Below are 25,113 nucleotides of genomic sequence, written 5' to 3'. Positions count from 1 at the left end.
AAATATTTGGGTGACTACTCCTTACTTTTACTTGAGTAATAAATCTCTAAAGTAACAGTACTCTTACTTGAGTACAATTTCTGGCTACTCTACCCACCTCTGATTATAATAAATGAACAAAGTAAGAGTGAAAGTCATGTGAATAATCACTGAATGGAGAACTGGGAGTGGGATTAAATAACTTATCTTCTTCCCACTCCCTTTCAGGCAAAACTGGACAATCATGCATTACATACTATACATTACCTTTTGCACTATATTAATTAGGGCCCGCATGGCCCATTGTATAAGGACTCCCAAAGGGAGTCCTTATGCAATGGGACATAAGGACCTATTGAATTTGTAAGGTTTTATTCATTCTTTATTATTATTATTATTCCGCAGCTTTGCACTGTAATTTGACCCCCTTAACATGCTTCAAAACTCACCAAATTTGACGCACACATCAATAAACGCGAACAAAACTCTTTGGTAAAAAAAATCTAACCTCAAAACTCAAAATTGCGCTTTAGCGCCCCCTAAAACAAAAACTGCCTCTAACTCCCAGTACAAATGTCGTAAAGACATGAAACAAAAACCTCTATGTAGGTCTCACTTAGACCTACTTTTTATTAATTAATTTCCTCGGGCAAAAATCAACAGGAAGTTGGCAATTCCCCCTTCAAGACAAAAAAGTACTAAAAACAGTCACTTTTGCCTCTTTGAGCTGTAATTTGACCCCCTTAACATGCTTCAAAACTCACCAAACTGAACACACACATCAGGACTGGCAAATATTGCGATCTAATAAAAAACCCTAACCCCAAATTTAAAAATTGCGCTCTTGAGCAATTTTTGAATAAAACGGAGGAAAAAAACTGCTCCTCGGAAGAAAAAAAATGACAAAACTGCCTGTAACTCCCATTGGGAAGGTCGTAGAGACATGAAACAAAAACCTCTCCGTAGGTCTCACTTAGACCTACATTTCATAAATTGACAACCCCCAGCAAAAATCTACTGGAAGTTTGCTATTCCCCCTTCAACACAACATTTTTGTAAAAACCGGTCACCTTTCTTCATACATTATCTCGTCTGAGCGTGTTTGACGTTTCGGCTTCAAACTAACACAGGAGAGAGATTGAACCCTTCTGATTAAAAGTTAGTGAAAGAGTTTTGATACCGGGCTCCGGTTTTGATTTTATGACCCTTCAAAGAGCCGCTGCGCTGATGCTGCTGTTTTTTCAAGAAGGCTGCTTAAAAGCAGGAAGCACCAGCGTACCCACAATACAGACAAGGTAGGTACACTCAGGGCCGGCCCGTGGCATAGGCCGTATAGGCAAATGCTAAGGGCGCCGTCCATCAGGGGGCGCCACGCCAGTGCCACAAATGTTGGAGAAAAAAAAAAAAAAAAAAAAAAAGTTGGTACTATTATTTCTAAATACAAAAAATAATCCCACGTTAATTAAAATGCAAAGTAAAGCCTATTTAATAGAAATATTATTTGCTACAACATTAGGTATAGTTGTAAGTAAAAAAAAAAAGGTCAAAGACAAAGCTATTCGGGTTCTTGTGAGTATATACACTTCACTGCCGATGTGGGGGGGCGCCACCTAAAATCTTGCCTAGGGCGCCAGATTGGTTAGGGCCGGGCCTGCATACTATACATTACCTTTTGCACTATATTAATTTATATTATTATGTGTTGTCAACTTTGTACTTTTTATGTCATTGCCTGAAATAAATAAATAAATGAAAAATGAAATGAATGATTTAGTTCCACAAACAGATACGCTAAAGGTCTTAAGTGTTGTACATGTGTTTAAATTCGATTTCTCATCTTTTGCTGAGGGAAAAAAAACTGTTGTACAATCTTGGGTGGCGGTTATAGGTTGCTTTGTGCATCATTTTAGTTCTTTGCAAACGCACCGAGTCATTGCATTCCAATATTAATGTAATAGTAAAGTCATTTAATTGATTTGTGATGATTATTTCCTTACCTGGTGAAGAGCGTCCGCCTGTTTGGGGCTGAGGTCTCCCAGCCTCCCGCTCATGTCTGCCCGCCTGAGGATGCTCGATAAGCTGCGACTTAAGAAGTGTGCGCCGTGCTGACACAGACCAGCCCTTGCTAATCGCAGCAGGCGGACTCCCGCCCCTGCGATGCTGGCTGGCGGCGACAGCCTCCACCGAGCAGGTGACTCGGAGGAGAGAGCAGCAAGGTCCGGAGAGGAAACGTAAACATGACTCCTCGTAGAGCAGCTGACGGCGCCGAAGAGTACAAACGCGTCAAGAGGACGACCCGGCTCCTATGCTCTTGTCGGTTCTCAATTAAAACGATACATTCACGCCATATTTGGTCATATAATGACTGGTAGCGACTTATATGTAAAAACTGGCTGGTAAAACACATTTATCTTGCCAAGTTCTCGGCAATTAGTGTTTAAATAGGCGCAATTTACGGCTTCAAAAAAATGTAGGCCTCAAGCCAAACTCGACACATTTTTCAGTCACTTACACGCGGAATTGACGAAGAAAAAGAGCCACGGTAGGAGGTGGCCAGTGGGTATTGTTACACGGGTCAAAAATGTACGTGACCTAAAAACGATTGGAAAGAAAATATATATTTTTTAAAGAATAAGCGTTTTTGGCGCCCATGCCAGCGTCGTCGTTCCGTGGCGGAAGTGCGTCGCAGCGTTGGCGAAACCGGAAGTGCGAGGCGGAACTGTCTTGAGGCGTTGCCACCGTGGCTTTTTTTTCCGATGTGACGTCAGGTCAGCAAGCGCGAGGTATGAAAATAATATCCCATAAATAAATAAATAAATAAATAAAATACAATAATAATAATATCCCAAACCTCTACCTCTAACAACCAAAAAGCTGTGAAAACGACGATGCTGTGTTCCAAATTTAAATTATTTACTGAAATTGTGTGAGCCTATGGCTTTGCACTTTGTTATATATATATATATATATATATATATATATATATATATATATATATATATATATATATATATATATATATATATATATATATATATATATATATATATGTATATATATATATATATATATATATGTATATATATATATATATATATATATATATACATATATATATATATATATATATATATATATATATACATATATATATATATATATATATATATATATATATATATATATATATATATATATATATATATGTGTATATATATATATATATATATATATATATATATATATATATATATATGTCTTAATAAGGTTATCCAAAAAATAGTGCTCGATACCGTAGTAGAGCGCAATATATGTATGTGTGGGGAAAAAAAATCACAAGACTATTTCATCTCTACAGGCCTGTTGCATGAGGGGGGTACCCTCAATCGTGAGGAGACGTCAATCTCCTGACGATTGAGGGTACCCCCCTCATGAAACAGGCCTGTAGAGATGAAATAGTCTTGTGATTTTTTTCCCCCACACATACATATATATATATATATATATATATATACATATATATATATATATATATATATATATATATATATATATATATATATATATATATATATATATATATATATATATATATATAACCCCTGGCGCTGTTTTTGTAGTTATTTAGATTTTTATTTGTCAACTGTTTGTAAATGTTGCAATTTATAAATAAAGGTTTATAAAATTCAAAAAAATAAAAATAATAATAATAATAATATCCGAAACTTTTAAATTATTTACTGAACTTGTGTGAGCCTTTGCGCTTTGTTATATATATATACAGGCCCTAACCAATCTGGCGCCCTAGGCAAGATTTTAGGTGGCGCCCCCCCCCCACATCGGCAGTGAAGTGTATATACTCACAAGAAACCGAATAGCTTTGTCTTTGACTTTTTTTTTTTACTTACAACTATACCTAATATATAAAGGGGTGGAAAAGTGACTATTACCTGCAGGGCAAACATGAGCTAACCAGAAGGCAATAACAATGTAAACAAAAAACACCTGCTTAAAAGATCTAATACAAACATTTATATGCACGTACAACACTTAGAACTTTTAGCATATCAGTATGTGGAATTAAATTATGGAATGGATTAAGTAAAGAAGTTAAAAATTGTACTGATATGATCCAGTTTAAGAGGTTGTTCAAAATAATAGTGCTTACAGAGTACAAAGAAGAAGAATTATGAGAAATACTTTCAACCTTATTGAAAATAAGATATTCTTCATCTCAGTATGTTAATAATGACTGAATTAATTAATTAATTACAGGGATGTTGTAACAAATAATATTTCTATTAAATAGGCTTTACTTTGCATTTTAATTAACGTGGGATTATTTTTTGTATTTAGAAATAATATTACCAACTTTTTCTTCTTTTTTTTATCTCCAACATTTGTGGCACTGGCGTGGCGCCCCCTGATGGACGGCGCCCTTAGCATTTGCCTATACGGCCTATGCCACGGGCCGGCCCTGTATATATATATATATATATATATATATATATATATATATATATATATATATATATATATATATATAGGGTATATACATATATATATATGTGTGTGTGTATATATATATATATATATATATATATTTTTTTTTTACCAACTTCCGATCCATCCGTCAATTTTAAGCTTTTATTACTTTTTTATGTTTTTGTTTTATACCTTTTTGTCAAATAAAACGTAGTTTTTTTATATGTCAAACACACAATATATGCAATGTTTTCCTGCCCAAAAAATGTCAAAGTGTAATATTTGATGTGAAGCAATAAGTCAATAATTCATACCACATTGATTTTGATTCATTATTATCTATTAACAATGACAGTTTTAAAGAAAAAAAAACCCCACTAAAATTATTGGGAATCCAAAAAGTTCCCACTGATAAAAACGTTAAAATAAGTCATAATTTTTTTTTTCAACTTCTGATCTATCCGTCAATTTTAAGCTTTTATTACTTTTTTATGTTTTTGTTTTATACCTTTTTGTCAAATAAAACGTAGTTTTTTATGTCAAACACACAAAATATGCAATGTTTTCCTGCCCAAAAAATGTCAAAGTGTAATATTTGATGTGAAGCAATAAGTCAATAATTCATACCAACATTGATTTTGATTCATTATTATTTATTAACAATGACAGTTTTAAAGAAAAAAAACCCCACTAAAATTATTGGGAATCCAAAAAGTTCCCACTGATAAAAATGTTAAAATAAGTCATCTTTTTTTTTTCAACTTCCGCTCTATCCGTCAATTTTAAGCTTTTATTACTTTTTTATGTTTTTGTTTTATACCTTTTTGTCAAATAAAACGTCGTTTTTTTATATGTCAAACACACAAAATATGCAATGTTTTCCTGCCCCAAAAATGTCAAAGTGGAATATTTGATGTGAAGCAATAAGTCAATAATTCATACCAACATTGATTATGATTCATTATTATTTATTAACAATGACAGTTTTAAAGAAAAAAAACCCACTAAAATTATTGGGAATCCAAAAAGTTCCCACTGATAAAAACATTAAAATAAGTAATTTTTTTTTCAACATCCGATCTTTCCGTCAATTTTAAGCTTTTATTACTTTTTTATGTTTTTGTTTTATACCTTTTTGTCAAATAAAACGTAGTTTTTTATATGTCAAACACACAAAATATGCAATGTTTTCCTGCCCAAAAAATGTCAAAGTGTAATATTTGATGTGAAGCAATAAGTCAATAATTCATACCAACATTGATTTTGATTCATTATTATTTATTAACAATGACCGTTTTAAAGAAAAAAAACCCCACTAAAATTATTGGGAATCCAAAAAGTTCCCACTGATAAAAACGTTAAAATAAGTATTTTTTTTTTCAACTTCCGATCTTTTATTACTTTTTTATGTTTTTGTTTTATACCTTTTTGTCAAATAAAACGTAGTTTTTATATGTCAAACACACAAAATATGCAATGTTTTCCTGCCCAAAAAATGTCAAAGTGGAATATTTGATGTGAAGCAATAAGTCAATAATTCATACCAACATTGATTTTGATTCATTATTATTTATTAACAATGACAGTTTAAAAAAAAAAAAACCACTAAAATTATTGGGAATCCAAAAAGTTCCCACTGATAAAAACGTTAAAATAAGTCTTTTTTTTTTTTTTTTCAATTTCCGATCTATCCGTCAATTTTAAGCTTTTATTTTTTTTTTATGTTTTTGTTTTATACCTTTTTGTCAAATAAAACATAGTTTTTTATATGTCAAACGCACAAAATATGCAATGTTTTCCTGCCGAAAAAATGTCAAAGTGTAATATTTGATGTGAAGCAATAAGTCAATAATTCATACCCACATTGATTTTGATTCATTATTATTTATTAACAATGACAGTTTTAAAGAAAAAAAACCCCACTAAAATTATTGGGAATCCAAAAAGTTCCCACTGATAAAAACGTTAAAATAAGTTTTTTTTTTTTTTCAACTTCCGATCTATCCGTCAATTTTAAGCTTTTGATACTTTTTTATGTTTTTGTTTTATACCTTTTTGTCAAATAAAACTTCGTTTTTTATGTCAAACACACAAAATATGCAATGTTTCCCCCAAAAAATGTCAAAGTGGAATATTTGATGTGAAGCAATAAGTCAATAATTCATACCAACATTGATTTTGATTCATTATTATTTATTAACATGACAGTTTTAAAGGAAAACAAAACACAAAAATGATTGGGAATCAAAAAGTACCCATTCAAAATGTTAAAATAAGTCTTGTTTTTTTTCTTTTTCTTTTTTTTAACCATAAGCTTAAGTCAACTTCCGATCTATCCGTCAATTTTAAGCTTTTATTACTTTTTTATGTTTTTGTTTTATACCTTTTTGTCAAATAAAACGTAGTTTTTTATGTCAAACACACAAAATATGCAATGTTTTCCTGCCCAAAAAATGTCAAAGTGGAATATTTAATGTGAACTAATTGGAGCCTTAAATATGTCAATAATTCATAACAACATTGATTTTGATTCATTATTATTTACTAACAATGACAGTTTTAAAGAAAAAAAAAACCCACTAAAATTATTGGGCATCCAAAAAGTACCCACTGAAAATGTTAAAATAAGTCATTATTTTTTTATTTTTTTTACCATAAGCTTAAGGCAACTTCCGATCCATCCGTCAATTTTAAGCTTGTATTACTTTTTTATGTTTTATGTTTTATACCTTTTTGTCGAATAAAACTTAGTTTTTTTATGTCAAACACACAAAATATGCAATGTTTTCCCCCAAAAAATGTCAAAGTGGAATATTTGATGTGAAGCAATAAGTCAATAATTCATACCAACATTGATTTTGATTCATTATTATTTATTAACAATGACAGTTTTAAAGAAAAAAAAAAACACTAAAATTATTGGGAATCCAAAAAGTTCCCACTGATAAAAACGTTAAAATAAGTATTTTTTTTTTCAACTTCCGATCAATCCGTCAATTTTAAGCTTTTATTACTTTTTTATGTTTTATACCTTTTTGTCGAATAACACTTAGTTTTTTATGTCAAACACACAAATTATGCAATGTTTTCCCCCCAAAAATGTCAAAGTGGAATATTTGATGTGAAGCAATAAGTCAATAATTCATACCAACATTGATTTTGATTCATTATTATTTATTAACAATGACGGTTTTAAAGAAAAAAAAAACACTAAAATGATTGGGAATCCAAAAAGTACCCACTGATAAAAACGTTAAAATATGTTGTTGTTTTTTCAACTTCCGATCTATCCGTCAATTTTAAGCTTTTATTACTTTTTTATGTTTTTTGTGTTATACCTTTTTGTCAAATAAAACTTAGTTTTTTTATATGTCAAACACACAAAATATGCAATGTTTTCCCCCCAAAAATGTCAAAGTGTAATATTTGATGTGAAGCAATTAGTCAATAATTCATACCAACATTGATTTTGATTCATTATTATTTATTAACAATGACAGTTTTAAAGAAAAAAAACCCACTAAAATTATTGGGAATCCAAAAAGTTCCCACTGATAAAAACGTTAAAATAAGTTTTTTTTTTCCAACTTCCGATCTATCCGTCAATTTTAAGCTTTTATGACTTTTTTATGTTTTTTGTTTTATACCTTTTTGTCAAATAAAACGTTGTTTTTTTTATATGTCAAACACACAAAATATGCAATGTTTTCCTGCCCAAAAAATGTCAAAGTGTAATATTTGATGTGAAGCAATAAGTCAATAATTCATACCAACATTGATTTTGATTCATTATTATTTATTAACAATGACGGTTTTAAAGAAAAAAAAAACACTAAAATGATTGGGAATCCAAAAAGTACCCACTGATAAAAACGTTAAAATATGTTTGTTTTTTTTCAACTTCCGATCTATCCGTCAATTTTAAGCTTTTATTACTTTTTTATGTTTTTTGTGTTATACCTTTTTGTCAAATAAAACTTAGTTTTTTTATATGTCAAACACACAAAATATGCAATGTTTTCCCCCCAAAAATGTCAAAGTGGAATATTTGATGTGAAGCAATAAGTCAATAATTCATACCAACATTGATTTTGATTCATTATTATTTATTAACAATGACAGTTTTAAAGAAAAGAAACCCCACTAAAATTATTGGGAATCCAAAAAGTTCCCACTGATAAAAATGTTAAAATAAGTTGTTTTTTTTCAACTTCCGATCTATCCGTCAATTTTAAGCTTTTATTACTTTTTTATGTTTTTGTTTTATACCTTTTTGTCAAATAAAACGTCGTTTTTTTATATGTCAAACACACAAAATATGCAATGTTTTCCTGCCTAAAAAATGTCAAAGTGTAATATTTGATTTGAAGCAATAAGTCAATAATTCATGCCACATTGATTTTGATTCATTATTATTTATTAACAATGACAGTTTTAAAGAAAAAAAAACCCACTAAAATTATTGGGAATCCAAAAAGTTCCCACTGATAAAAACGTTAAAATAAGTCATAATTTTTTTTTTCAACTTCCGAGCTATCCGTCAATTTTAAGCTTTTATTACTTTTTTATGTTTTTTGTTTTATACCTTTTTGTCGAATAAAACTTAGTTTTTTTATGTCAAACACACAAAATATGCAATGTTTTCCCCCAAAAAATGTCAAAGTGGAATATTTGATGTGAAGCAATAAGTCAATAATTCATACCAACATTGATTTTGATTCATTATTATTTATTAACAATAACAGTTTTAAAGAAGAAAAAAAAACACTAAAATTATTGGGAATCCAAAAAGTTCCCACTGATAAAAATGTTAAAATAAGTATTTTTTTTTTCAACTTCCGATCCATCCGCCAATTTTAAGCTTTTATTACTTTTTTATGTTTTTTGTTTTATACCTTTTTGTCAAATAAAACGTAGTTTTTTTTATATGTCAAACACACAAAATATGCAATGTTTTCCTGCCTAAAAAATGTCAAAGTGTAATATTTGATGTGAAGCAATAAGTCAATAATTCATACCAACATTGATTTTGATTCATTATTATTTATTAACAATGACAGTTTTAAAGAAAGAAAAAAACCACTAAAATTATTGGGAATCCAAAAAGTTCCCACTGATAAAAACGTTAAAATAAGTCCTCTTTTTTTTTTTTTCAACTTCCGATCTATCCGTCAATTTGAATCTTTTATTACTTTTTTATGTTTTATGTTTTATACATTTTTGTCAAGTAAAACTTAGTTTTTTATGTCAAACACACAAAATATGCAATGTTTTCCCCCAAAAAATGTCAAAGTGTAATATTTGATGTGAAGCAATAAGTCAATAATTCATACCAACATTGATTTTGATTCATTATTATTTATTAACAATGACAGTTTTAAAGAAAAACCCCCACTAAAATTATTGGGAATCCAAAAAGTTCCCACTGATAAAAACGTTAAAATAAGTCATAATTTTTTTTTTCAATTTCCGATCTATCCGTCAATTTTAAGCTTTTATTACTTTTTTATGTTTTTGTTTTATACCTTTTTGTCAAATAAAACGTAGTTTTTTTATATGTCAAACACACAAAATATGCAATGTTTTCCTGCCCAAAAAATGTCAAAGTGTAATATTTGATGTGAAGCAATAAGTCAATAATTCTTACCAACATTGATTTTGATTCATTATTATTTATTAGCAATGACAGTTTTAAAGAAAAAAAAAACCCACTAAAATTATTGGGGATCCAAAAAGTTCCCACTGATAAAAACGTTAAAATAAGTAGGTTTTTTTCAACTTCTGATCTATCCGTCAATTTTAAGCTTTTATTACTTTTCAATGTTTTTGTTTTATACCTTTTTGTCAAATAAAACATAGTTTTTTATGTCAAACACACAAAATATGCAATGTTTTCCCCCAAAAAATGTCAAAGTGGAATATTTGATGTGAAGCAATAAGTCAATAATTCATACCAACATTGATTTTGATTCATTATTATTTATTAACAATGACAGTTTTAAAGAAAAAAAAACCACTAAAATTATTGGGAATCCAAAAAGTTCCCACTGATAAAAACGGTAAAATAAGTCATCTTTTTTTTTTCAACTTCCGATCTATCCGACAATTTTAAGCTTTTATTACTTTTTTATGTTTTTGTTTTATACCTTTTCGTCAAATAAAACTTAGTTTTTTATGTCAAACACACAAAATATGCAATGTTTTCCCCCCACAAATGTCAAAGTGGAATATTTGATGTGAAGCAATAAGTCAATAATTCATACCAACATTGATTTTGATTCATTATTATTTATTAACAATGACAGTTTTAAAGAAAAAAACCCCCACTAAAATTATTGGGCATCCAAAAAGTACCCACTAAAATCTTAAAATAAGTCATAATTTTTTTTCTTTTTTTACCATAATCTTAAGGCAACTTCCGATCCATGCGTCAATTTTAAGCTTTTATTACTTTTTTATGTTTTATGTTTTATACCTTTTTGTCAAATAAAACGTAGTTTTTTATGTCAAACGCACAAAATATGCAATGTTTTCCCCCAAAAAATGTCAAAGTGTAATATTTGATGTGAAGCAATAAGTCAATAATTCATACCAACATTGATTTTGATTCATTATTATTTATTAACAATGACAGTTTTGAAGAAAAAAACCCCCACTAAAATGATTGGGAATCCAAAATGTTCCCACTGATAAAAACGTTAAAATAAGTCATAATTTTTTTTTTCAACTTCCGATCTATCCGTCAATTTTAAGCTTTTATGACTTTTTAATGTTTTTTGTTTTATACCTTTTTGTCAAATAAAACTTAGTTTTTTATGTCAAACACACAAAATATGCAATGTTTTCCCCCCAAAAAATGTCAAAGTGGAATATTTGATGTGAAGCAATAAGTCAATAATTCATACCAACATTGATTTTGATTCATTATTATTTATTAACAATGACAGTTTTAAAGAAAAAAAAACTCACTAAAATTATTGGGAATCCAAAAATTTCCCACTGATAAAAACGTTAAAATAAGTTGTTTTTTTTTTTCAACTTCCGATCTATCCGTCAATTTTAAGCTTTTATTACTTTTCAATGTTTTTGTTTTATACCTTTTTGTCAAATAAAACGTAGTTTTTTATATGTCAAACACACAAAATATGCAATGTTTTCCTGCCCAAAAATGTCAAAGTGTAATATTTGATGTAAAGCAATAAGTCAATAATTCATACCCACATTGATTTTGATTCATTATTATTTATTAACAATGACAGTTTTAAAGAAAAAAAACCCCCCACTAAAATTATTGGGAATCCAAAAATTTCCCACTGATAAAAACGTTAAAATAAGTCATAATTTTTTTTTTCAACTTCCGATCTATCCGTCAATTTTAAGCTTTTATTACTTTTTTATGTTTTTTGTTTTATACCTTTTTGTCAAATAAAACGTAGTTTTTATATGTCAAACACACAAAATATGCAATGTTTTCCTGCCAAAAAAAATGTCAAAGTGGAATATTTAATGTGAACTAATTGGAGCCTTAAATATGTCAATAATTCATAACAACATTGATTTTGATTCATTATTATTTATTAACAATGACAGTTTTAAAGAAGAAAAAAAAAACCACTAAAATTATTGGGCATCCAAAAAGTACCCACTGAAAATGTTAAAATAAGTCATTATTTTTTTTCTTTTTTTACCATAAGCTTAAGGCAACTTCCGATCTATTCGTCAATTTTAAGCTTTTATTACTTTTTTATGTTTTTTGTTTTATACCTTTTTGTCAAATAAAACTTAGTTTTTTATGTCAAACACACAAAATATGCAATGTTTTCCCCCAAAAAATGTCAAAGTGTAATATTTGATGTGAAGCAATAAGTCAATAATTCATACCAACATTGATTTTGATTCATTATTATTTATTAACAATGACAGTTTTGAAGAAGAAAAAACCCACTAAAATTATTGGGAATCCAAAAAGTTCCCACTGATAAAAACGTTAAAATAAGTCATACATTTTTTTTCAACTTCCGATCTATCCGTCAATTTTAAGCTTTTATTACTTTTTTATGTTTTTGTTTTATACCTTTTTGTCAAATAAAACTTAGTTTTTTTTATATGTCAAACACACAAAATATGCAATGTTTTCCTGCCCAAAAAATGTCAAAGTGGAATATTTGATGTGAAGCAATAAGTCAATAATTCATACCAACATTGATTTTGATTCATTATTATTTATTAACAATGACAGTTTTAAAGAAAAAAAAACCCACTAAAATTATTGGGAATCCAAAAAGTTCCCACTGATAAAAACGTTAAAATAAGTCATAATTTTTTTTTTCAACTTCTGATCTATCCGTCAATTTTAAGCTTTTATTACTTTTTTATGTTTTTGTTTTATACCTTTTTGTCAAATAAAACGTAGTTTTTTATGTCAAACACACAAAATATGCAATGTTTTCCTGCCAAAAAAATGTCAAAGTGTAATATTTGATGTGAAGCAATAAGTCAATAATTCATACCAACATTGATTTTGATTCATTATTATTTATTAACAATGACAGTTTTAAAGAAAAAAAACCCCACTAAAATTATTGGGAATCCAAAAAGTTCCCACTCATAAAAACGTTAAAATAAGTCATAATTTTTTTTTTCAACTTCCGAGCTATCCGTCAATTTTAAGCTTTTATTACTTTTTTATGTTTTTTGTTTTATACCTTTTTGTCAAATAAAACATAGTTTTTTATATGTCAAACGCACAAAATATGCAATGTTTTCCTGCCCAAAAAATGTCAAAGTGTAATATTTGATGTGAAGCAATAAGTCAATAATTCATATCAACATTGATTTTGATTCATTATTATTTATTAACATGACAGTTTTAAAGGAAAACAAAACACAAAAATGATTGGGAATCCAAAAAGTACCCATTCAAAATGTTAAAATAAGTCTTCTTTTTTTTTTAACCTTAAGCTTAAGTCAACTTCCGATCTATCAATCAATTTTAAGCTTTTATTACTTTTCAATGTTTTCGTTTTATACCTTTTTGTCAAATAAAACTTAGTTTTTTTATGTCAAACACACAAAATATGCAATGTTTTCCTGCCCAAAAAAATGTCAAAGTGTAATATTTAATGTGAACTAATTGTAGCCTTAAATATGTCAATAATTCATACCAACATCGATTTTGATTCATTATTATTTTTTGAGCGATGCCAGTCTGTGTTATTATTACTTATCATATGTCACCTTTTTGCACTTTTATTCCACTTAATTCTGTGTTTATTAAATATAATGTGAGATGTATTTCCATGAGTGAAAGGACTGTGGGAGTCCACTTTGACCGAGGTCTATTTCTTGCCTTCTTCCACCTTCTTCTTCGGGTCTTGGTCCTGCGGCACTTCCGGCTCCTTCTGGGCTCCCTCCTTCTTCTTGACCATGGCCTTGGCCGCCTCCTTGCCCGTGGTCTTCAGGACGGCCTTGATGCCCAGATTGTCGATGTTGTGCGCCGTCACGACCACGTTGGTGGCCGACCGCAGCGCCGTGTCGGTGGCCTGGCCCGCGTCGTCGCCGTACCTTTTGGCCCCGGGAGTGGTCAAAGGTTTTCAGAGGGTTTTATGGGACGCCAACACCCGACATGAGCTTGAGCAGAAACCCCGACAAGACAAACACCTCCAGACTAATCAAGCGTTATTGGAGCCAAAAAAGAGCAAGAGTCAGCAAGTGTTTGCCTTGCGTAACAGCTTCTTTAAGCCCCGAAACCTGAAAAGACAGGAAGTGTCCCAGAGAGGAAGTGACCCATGAGCAAGGCAGGAGAGGTGGGGGCGTGTTACTCACTTGTACGTCACCGTTTGCACCGTCTCCGACGACACGCTCCTGCCGATGAGCTTGGCGCTGGTCTCCAGACTGGTCCACACGGTGTTGAAACCTGGTGGGGGTTTTTTTGTCAAAGACTACAGTCAGCCTTTTTATGTACTTCCTGTCACGTCCATATTTGGGCACGAGGACATGTTAGGGGTACTGGGAACTGATGTGACCATGAACCTGGTCAAAATATTAAAATATATATATATATATATATATATATATATATATATATATATATATATATATATATATATATATATATATATATATATATACGTGTATATATATTGTCGGAGGCAGATATTTACATATATCCGAATTTAAGTTGTACTTCTTCCATTTCTTTGTCATATTTGAAAACAGCTGGTGTTTTCCATTTCTTCTCTTGATGCTCTGTCAGCAAGTATACTGTGTGTGTTAACCTTGAGTTCTTTGGAATGTATTATGGCTAGGGAGACGTTGTGCAATTTATAGTTAAATTAACGTTTTATAGTTCTGTTATTGACGTTTTATAGTTGTTATGTTAACGTTTTATAGTTTTTATGTTGTTATAGTTTTATAGTTGCTGTGTAATTAACGTTTAATAGTTTCTATGTTAACGTTTTATAGTTGAGTTAACGTTTTATAGTTGTTATGTTATTAACATTTTATAGTTGTTATGTTATAAACATTTTATAGTTGTTATGTTAAGGTTTATAGCTTTTGTTATTATCGTTTTATAGTTATGTTAACATTTTATAGTTTTTATGTTAACGTTAATAGTTTTTATGTTATTAACGTTTTACAGTTATGTTATTAACGTTTTATAGTTGTTATGTTATTAACGTTTTGTAGTTGTTATGTTAACGTTTTAGAGTTTTAATGTTATTAACGTTTTATAGTTATGTTAACGTTTTATAGTTTTTATGTTATTAACGTTTTATAGTTATGTGAATGTTTTATAGTTTTATGTTATTGTCGTTTTATAGTTGTTATGTTATTAACCTTTAATAGTTTTTATGTTAACGTTTAATAGTTTTTAGTTTTTATCTTATAGTGATGTTATTAACGTTTTATAGTTGTTATGGTAACGGTTTATAGTTATGTTAACGTTTTATAGTTTTTATATTATTATCGTTTTATAGTTGTTATGTTATTAACAATTTATAGTTATGTTAGCGTTTTATAGTTATGTTATTAACGGTTTATAGTTATGTTAACGATTTATAGTTTTTATATTATTATCATTTTATAGTTGTTATGTTATTAACAATTTATAGTTATGTTAACGTTTTATAGTTCTGTTATTAACGTTTTATAGTTATGTTAACGTTTTATAGTTTTGATGTTATTAACGTTTTATAGTTGTTATGTTAACGTTTTATAGTTTTTATGTTATTAACATTTTAGAGTTATGTGTACGTTTAGTAGTAATGCTATTAATATTTTATAGTTTTTATTGTAACGTTTTATAGTTGTTATTTTATTAACATTTTATAGTTTTTATGTTAATGTTTTATAGTTTTTATGTTATTAAAATTTTATAGTTGTTGTGTTATTAATGTTTGAAAGTTTTTATGTTATTAACTTTGTAAAAGTTTTATGTTGTTAATGTGTTACACTGTTTATGTTATTATTGTGTTATTATTCATAACCAGCCCAACTATTAGTGTTTATGTTATTCATGTGTTATTATGTTTATGTTATTAATGTGTTATAGTGTTAATGTTATTAATGTGTTATAGTGTTTATGTTATCAATGTGTTATAGTGTTTATGTTATTAATGTGTTATAGTGTTTATGTTATTAATGTGTTATAGTGTTTATGTTATCAATGTGTTATAGTGTATATGTTATTAATGTGTTACAGTGTTTATGTTATTAATGTGTTATAGTGTTTATGTTATAGTGTTTATGTTATTAATGTGTTATAGTGTTTATGTTATTAATGTGTTATTATTCATAACCAGACTTCTACACAAAGGTTAGTGCTGCATTGAAGTTTGATTTAAATATTTTCAATGATTGTGTGGATTTGTGAGATGGAAACAAAAGAAGTCACCATGTAAGCTGCTGAGGGCCACAAATTTGGCCCCCTCCATATTAGACGGCTCCCCCTCTTTGCCCTTCATGGACTCCGGGATCATCTTGGAGCCGTGCTTCTTCAGGTGAGGGGCCACCTTCTCCGCCAGGTGTTCCGCCACCGTGCTCACGCCATCCACTGCCCATCGACAACACGTGTGTGAAGGTCATGGTGAGAACTTGGCCAGGGTTCTGACCACCTACCTAGGAACTGACCACGTACCTAGGAACTGACCATGTACCTAGGAACTGACCACGTACCTAGGAACTGACCACATACCTAGGAACTGACCACATACCTAGGTATTGACCACGTACCTAAGAACTGACCACATACCTAGGAACTGACCACATACCTAGGAACTGACCACATACCTAGGAACTGACCATCTACCGAGGAACTGACCTCGTACCTAAGAACTGACCTCGTACCTAGGAACTGACCACCTACCTAAGAACTGACCATGTACCTAGGAACTGACCACGTACCTAAGAACTGACCACGTACCTAAGAACTGACCACGTACCTAGGAACTGACCACATACCTAATAACTGACCCCGTACCTAAGAACTGACTACGTACCTAAGAACTGACCACATACCTAGGAACTGACCACATACCAAGGAACTGACTACATACCTAGGAACTGACAACTTACCTAGGAACTGACCACGTACCTAAGAACTGACCACATACCTAGGAACTGACCACATACCTAAGAACTGACCATCTACCTAGGAACTGACTACATACCTAGGAACTGACCACATACCTAGAAACTGACCACATACCTAGGAACTGACCATCTACCTAGGAACTGACCACATACCTAGAAACTGACCACATACCTAGGAACTGACCACGTACCTAGGAACTGACCATGTACCTAGGAACTGACCACGTACCTAGGAACTGACCACGTACCTAGGAACTGACCACCTACCTAGGAACTGACTACATACCTAAGAACTGACCACGTACCTAATAACTGACCACATACCTAAGAACTGACTATGTACCTAAGAACTGACCACAAACATAGGAACTGACTACATACCTAGGAACTGACCACTTACCTGAGAACTGACCACGTACCTAACAGTGACCACATACCTAGGAACTGACCACGTACCTAGGAACTGACCACCTACCTAATAACTGACCACCTACCTAATAACTGACCACGTACCTAAGAACTGACTACGTACCTTAGAACTGACTACATACCTAGGAACTGACCACGTACCTAGGAACTGACTACATACCTAGGAACTGACCACATACCTAATAACTGACCACCTACCTAATAACTGACCACGTACCTAAGAACTGACTACGTACCTTAGAACTGACTACATACCTAGGAACTGACCACGTACCTAGGAACTGACTACATACCTAGGAACTGACCACATACCTAATAACTGACCACGTACCTAAGAACTGACTACGTACCTAAGAACTGACCACATACCTAGGAACTGACTACTTACCTAGGAACTGACCACATACCTAGGAACTGACCATCTACCTAGGAACTGACCACATACCTAGGAACTGACCATCTACCTAGGAACTGACCACATACCTAGGAACTGACCACATACCTAGGAACTGACCATCTACCTAGGAACTGACCACATACCTAGAAACTGACCACATACCTAGGAACTGACCACATACCTAGGAACTGACTACGTACCTAGGAACTGACCATGTACTTAGGAACTGACCGCGTACCTAGGAACTGACCACGTACCTAGGAACTGACCACATACCTAGGAACTGACCACGTACCTAAGAACTGACCACATACCTAGGAACTGACCACGTACCTAAAAAGTGACGACGTACCTAGGAACTGACCACCTACCTAGGAACTGACCACGTACCTAGGAACTGACCATGTACCTAGGAACTGACCACATACCTAGGAACTGACCACGTACCTAGGAACTGACCACATACCTAGGAACTGACCACGTACCTAAGAACTGACCACATACCTAGGAACTGACCACGTACCTAAAAAGTGACGACGTACCTAGGAACTGACCATCTACCGAGGAACTGACCTCGTACCTAAGAACTGACCTCGTACCTAAGAACTGACCACCTACCTAAGAACTGACCATGTACCTAGGAACTGACCACGTACCTAAGAACTGACCATCTACCTAGGAACTGACTACATACCTAGGAACTGACCACATACCTAATAACTGACCCCGTACCTAAGAACTGACTACGTACCTAAGAACTGACCACATACCCAGGAACTGACTACATACCTAGGAACTGACCACGTACCTAGGAACTGACCACCTACCTAATAACTGACCACCTACCTAATAACTGACCACGTACCTAAGAACTGACTACGTACCTAAGAACTGACTACATACCTAGGAACTGACTACATACCTAGGAACTGACCACTTACCTAGGAACTGACCACATACCTAGGAACTGACTACGTACCTAGGAACTGACCACGTACCTAGGAACTGACCACATACCTAGGAACTGATCACATACCTAGGAAGTGACCACCTACTTAGGAACTGACCATCTACCTAGGAACTGACCACCTACCTAGAAACTGACCACATACCTAGGAACTGACCACATACCTAGGAACTGACCACTTACCTAGGAACTGACCACATACCTAGGAACTGACTACGTACCTAGGAACTGACCAAGTACCTAGGAACTGACCACATACCTAGGAACTGACCACGTACCTAGGAACTGACCACATACATAGGAACTGACTACATACCTAGGAACTGACCACTTACCTAGGAACTGACCACATACCTAGGAACTGACTACGTACCTAGGAACTGACCAAGTACCTAGGAACTGACCACATACCTAGGAACTGACCACGTACCTAGGAACTGACCACTTACCTAGGAACTGACCACGTACCTAGGAACTGACCACATACCTAGAAACTGACCACATACCCAGAAACTGACTACATACCTAGGAACTGACCACCTACCTAGGAACTGACCACGTACCTAGGAACTGACCATGTACCTAGGAACTGACCACGTACCCAAGAAGTGACGACGTATCTAGGAACTGACCATCTACCTAGGAACTGACCTCGTACCTAGGAACTGACCACCTACCGAAGAACTGACCATGTACTTAGGAACTGACCACGTACCTAAGAACTGACCACGTACCTAAGAACTGACCACCTACCTAGGAACTGACTACATTCCTAGGAACTGACCACATACCTAATAACTGACCACGTACCTAAGAACTGACTACGTACCTAAGAACGGACCACATACCTAGGAACTGACTACATACCTAGGAACTGACCACTTACCTAAGAACTGACCACGTACCTAAGCACTGACCAAATACCTAGGAACACACTACATACCTAGGAACTGACCACGTACCTAGGAACTGACCACCTACCTAAGAACTGACCACCAACCTAATAACTGACCACGTACCTAAGAACTGACTACGTACCTAAGAACTGACTACATACCTAGGAACTGTCCTCGTACCTAGGAACTGACCACCTACCTAAGAACTGACCATGTACCTAGGAACTGACCATGTATCTAAGAACTGACCACGTACCTAAGAACTGACCACCTACCTAGGAACTGACTACATACCTAGGAACTGACCACGTACCTAATAACTGACCACATACCTAAGAACTGACTATGTACCTAAGAACTGACCACAAACCTAGGAACTGACCACGTACCTAGGAACTGACCACCTACCTAATAACTGACCACCTACCTAATAACTGACCACGTACCTAAGAACTGACTACGTACCTTAGAACTGACTACATACCTAGGAACTGACCACGTACCTAGGAACTGACTACATACCTAGGAACTGACCACATACCTAATAACTGACCACGTACCTAAGAACTGACTACGTACCTAAGAACTGACCACATACCTAGGAACTGACTACTTACCTAGGAACTGACCACATACCTAGGAACTGACCATCTACCTAGGAACTGACCACATACCTAGGAACTGACCATGTACCTAGGAACTGACCACATACCTAGGAACTGACCACATACCTAGGAACTGACCATCTACCTAGGAACTGACCACATACCTAGAAACTGACCACATACCTAGGAACTGACCACATACCTAGGAACTGACTACGTACCTAGGAACTGACCACGTACCTAGGAACTGACCACATACCTAGGAACTGACCACGTACCTAAGAACTGACCACATACCTAGGAACTGACCACGTACCTAAAAAGTGACGACGTACCTAGGAACTGACCACCTACCTAGGAACTGACCACGTACCTAGGAACTGACCATGTACCTAGGAACTGACCACGTACCTAGGAACTGACCACGTACCTAGGAACTGACCACATACCTAGGAACTGACCACGTACCTAAGAACTGACCACATACCTAAGAACTGACCACGTACCTAAAAAGTGACGACGTACCTAGGAACTGACCATCTACCGAGGAACTGACCTCGTACCTAAGAACTGACCTCGTACCTAAGAACTGACCACCTACCTAAGAACTGACCATGTACCTAGGAACTGACCACGTACCTAAGAACTGACCACCTACCTAGGAACTGACTACATACCTAGGAACTGACCACATACCTAATAACTGACCCCGTACCTAAGAACTGACTACGTACCTAAGAACTGACCACATACCCAGGAACTGACTACATACCTAGGAACTGACCACGTACCTAGGAACTGACCACCTACCTAATAACTGACCACCTACCTAATAACTGACCACGTACCTAAGAACTGACTACGTACCTAAGAACTGACTACATACCTAGGAACTGACTACATACCTAGGAACTGACCACTTACCTAGGAACTGACCACATACCTAGGAACTGACTACGTACCTAGGAACTGACCACGTACCTAGGAACTGACCACATACCTAGGAACTGATCACATACCTAGGAAGTGACCACCTACTTAGGAACTGACCATCTACCTAGGAACTGACCACCTACCTAGAAACTGACCACATACCTAGGAACTGACCACATACCTAGGAACTGACCACTTACCTAGGAACTGACCACATACCTAGGAACTGACTATGTACCTAGGAACTGACCAAGTACCTAGGAACTGACCACATACCTAGGAACTGACCACGTACCTAGGAACTGACCACATACATAGGAACTGACTACATACCTAGGAACTGACCACTTACCTAGGAACTGACCACGTACCTAGGAACTGACCACATACCTACAAACTGACTACATACCTAGGAACTGACCACTTACCTAGGAACTGACCACATACCTAGAAACTGACTACATACCTAGGAACTGACCACGTACCTAAGAAGTGACGACGTACCTAGGAACTGACCATCTACCTAAGAACTGACCACCTACCTAAGAACTGACCATGTACATAGGAACTGACCACGTACCTAAGAACTGACCACGTACCTAAGAACTGACCACCTACCTAGGAACTGACTACATACCTTGGAACTGACCACATACCTAATAACTGACCCCGTACCTAAGAACTGACTACGTACCTAAAAACTGACCACGTACCTAAGAACTGACCACGTACCTAGGAACTGACCACATACATAGGAACTGACTACATACCTAGGAACTGACCACGTACCTAGGAACTGACCACCTACCTAAGAACTGACCACCTACCTAATAACTGACCACGTACCTAAGAACTGACTACATACCTAGGAACTGACCACTTACCTAGGAACTGACCACATACCTAGGAACTGACCACATACCTAGGAACTGACCACTTACCTAGGAACTGACCACATACCTAGGAACTGACTACGTACCTAGGAACTGACCACCTACCTAAGAACTGACCATGTACCTAGGAACTGACCACATACCTAATAACTGACCCCGTACCTAAGAACTGACTACGTACCTAAGAACTGACCACATACCTAGGAACTGACTACATACCTAGGAACTGACCACTTACCTAAGAACTGACCACGTACCTAAGAACTGACCACATACCTAGGAACTGACTACATACCTAGGAACTGACCATGTACCTAGGAACTGACCACCTACCTAATAACTGACCACGTACCTAAGAACTGACCATGTACCTAAGAACTGACCACATACCTAGGAACTGACCACATACCTAGGAACTGACCATCTACCTAGGAACTGACCACATACCTAGGAACTGACCACATACCTAGAAACTGACCACATCCCTAAGAACTGACCAAATACCTAGGAACTGACTACATACCTAGGAACTGACCACATACCTAGGAACTGACCACATACCTAGAAACTGACCACATACCTAAGAACTGACCACGTACCTAAGAACTGACCACATACCTAAGAACTGACCACGTACCTAAGAACTGACCACGTACCTAAGAACTGACCACGTACCTAGGAACTGACTGACGCGCTTGGTGACCTCTGTGGCCTGTTTGGCCACGTGCAGGCTCCTTGAGAGGTGCGGGCTGACCTCGGAGGGCGTGTCCTCGGGCGAGAGGCGGGCCCGGATCTTCAGCGCCCCCTGGCTGATGACCCTGGAGGTGGCCTCCGCCCCTCTGACCACCTCCTTACCCAACACGGTGGCTCCTGCAGAGAAGAAGATGTCAGTGGATGGCGCCCTCTAGTGAGCCTTTTGTAAAACCTGCTAATATTTGAGTATGATTAGCTTTATAGAATTATAGTACTATAGTATAGTATACAAAATTGATACTGTTGGTCACCGGTATCAAATTTTCAGGTATCGGGAATTGGTACCGTATCGGTTCAAATATGAACAGTCGCCATCTCTACAATTAACATTTCTTAATATGCACAAAAGTATACAAAATTGATACTGTTGAGGACCAGTATTGGGAATTGGCACAAATTGATACTGCTGGGTACCAGTATCGACATCTAAGGTATCAGGAATTCGGCACCGTATCGGTTCAAATGTGAACAGTTGCCATCCCTACAATTAACATTTATTAATACGCACAAAAGTAAACAAAATTGATACTGTTGGGTACCAGTATCGATTCTCAGGTATCAGGACTTGGCACCGTATCAGTTCAAATGTGACCAGTCGCCATCCCTACTATCAACATTTATTGATACACACAAAAGTAAACAAAATTGATACTGGTGCGTTCCAGTATCAGGAATTGGCACCGTATCGGTTCAAATGTGAACAGTTGCTATCCCTACTATTAATATTTATTAATGCGCACAAAAGTATACAAAATTGATACTCTTGAATACCAGTATCGGGAATTGGCACCGTATCGGTTCAAATGTGAACAGGCGCAATTAACATTTATTAATGCGCACAAAAGTATAAAAAAATTGACACTGTTGGGTACCAGTATCGATTCTCAGGTATCGGAAATTGGCCCCGTATTGGTTCAAATATAGCCATCTCTACAATTAAATGTATTAATGTGGACAAAAGTATACAAAATTGATACTGTTGAGTACCAGTATCGATTCTCAGGTATCGGGAATTGGCCCCGTATTGGTTCGAATGTGAACAGTAGACATCTGTACAATTAACATTTATTAATGTGCACAAAAGTAAACAAAATTGATACTGTTGAGTACCAGTATCGGGAATTGGCACCGTATCGATTCAAATGTGAACAGGAGCAAATAACATTTATTAATGTGCACAAAAGTATACAAAATGTATACTGTTGGGTACCAGTATCGATTCTCTGATATCGGGAATTGGCCCTGTATTGGTTCAAATGTAGCCATCGCTACAATTAAATGTATTAATGTGCACAAAAGTATACAAAATTGATACTGTTGAGTACCAGTATCGATTCTCAGGTATTGGAAATTGGCCCCGTATTGGTTCAGATGTAGCCATCCCTACAATTAAATGCATTAATGCGCACAAAATTATACAACATTGATACTGTTGGGTACCAGTATCGATTCTCAGGTATCGGGAATTGAAACCGTGTTGGTTCAAATGTCGCCATCCCTACCATTAACATTTATTAATGTGCACAAAAGTATACAAAATTGATACTGTTGGGTACCAGTATCGATTCTCAGGTATTGGGAATTGGCACTGTATCGGTTCAAATATGAACAGTCGCCATCCCTATAATTAACATTTATTAATGCGCACAAAAGTATACAAAATTGATACTGTTGAGTACCAGTATTGGGAATTAGCACAAATTGATACTGCTGGGTACCAGTATCTACATCTAAGGTATCAGGAATTGGCACCGTATCGGTTCAAATGTAAAGAGTGGCCATCCGTACTATTAACATTTAATTAATATGCACAAAAGTATACAAAATTGATACTGTTGGGTGCCAGTATCGATTCTCAGTTATCGGGAATTGGCCCCGTATTGGTTAAAATGTAGCCATCTCAACAGTTACATGTATTAACGTGCAAAAAAGTATACAAAATTGATACTGTTGAGTACCAGTATCGATTCTCAGGTATCGGTAATTGGCCCCGTATCGGTTCAAATGCCGCTATGCCTACTATTAACATTTGTTAATGCAAATTAAAGTATACGAAATTGATACTGTTGAGTACCAGTATCGATTCTCAGGTATCGGGAATTGGCCCTGTATTGGTTCAAATGTGAACAGTAGACATCTGTACAATTAACATTTATTAATGTGCACAAAAGTACACAAAATT

The 25,113-nt window shown here is 34.5% G+C and overlaps 2 protein-coding genes across 4 annotated transcripts in view; both read right to left on the bottom strand.

Annotated features, from left to right (window-relative positions):
• The window catches only part of LOC133577336 (SEC14-like protein 2), a 44,082-nt gene extending 41,454 nt beyond the window's left edge, over positions 1-2,628 (bottom strand). The window contains exon 1 of one of the 2 annotated variants that reach the window (XM_061931060.1): positions 1,977-2,628. In XM_061931060.1, coding sequence (XP_061787044.1) covers positions 1,977-2,030 — 54 coding nt within the window. In that variant the 5' untranslated portion in view covers positions 2,031-2,628. The remainder of the gene's footprint in view (positions 1-1,976) is intronic. The other variant, XM_061931061.1, reaches the window with a different exon arrangement.
• A 10,857-nt stretch (positions 2,629-13,485) lies between these two features.
• The window catches only part of sparta (spartin a), a 34,145-nt gene continuing 22,517 nt past the window's right edge, over positions 13,486-25,113 (bottom strand). The window contains exons 5-8 of one of the 2 annotated variants that reach the window (XM_061931030.1): positions 22,854-23,048; positions 16,361-16,519; positions 14,290-14,380; positions 13,486-14,028 (exon numbers count right to left, since the gene is read on the bottom strand). In XM_061931030.1, the coding sequence (XP_061787014.1) occupies positions 13,803-14,028; positions 14,290-14,380; positions 16,361-16,519; positions 22,854-23,048 (671 nt within the window). In that variant the 3' untranslated portion in view covers positions 13,486-13,802. Of the gene's footprint in view, positions 14,029-14,156; positions 14,215-14,289; positions 14,381-16,360; positions 16,520-22,853; positions 23,049-25,113 lie in introns of those variants that run through there. The other variant, XM_061931031.1, reaches the window with a different exon arrangement.

Source organism: Nerophis lumbriciformis, linkage group LG37, assembly GCF_033978685.3.
Source record: "Nerophis lumbriciformis linkage group LG37, RoL_Nlum_v2.1, whole genome shotgun sequence".
NCBI classification, from domain to species: Eukaryota; Metazoa; Chordata; class Actinopteri; order Syngnathiformes; family Syngnathidae; genus Nerophis; species Nerophis lumbriciformis.
The sequence above is the reverse complement of the archived record's forward strand: the minus strand, read 5'-3'. Positions and strand labels throughout refer to the sequence as shown.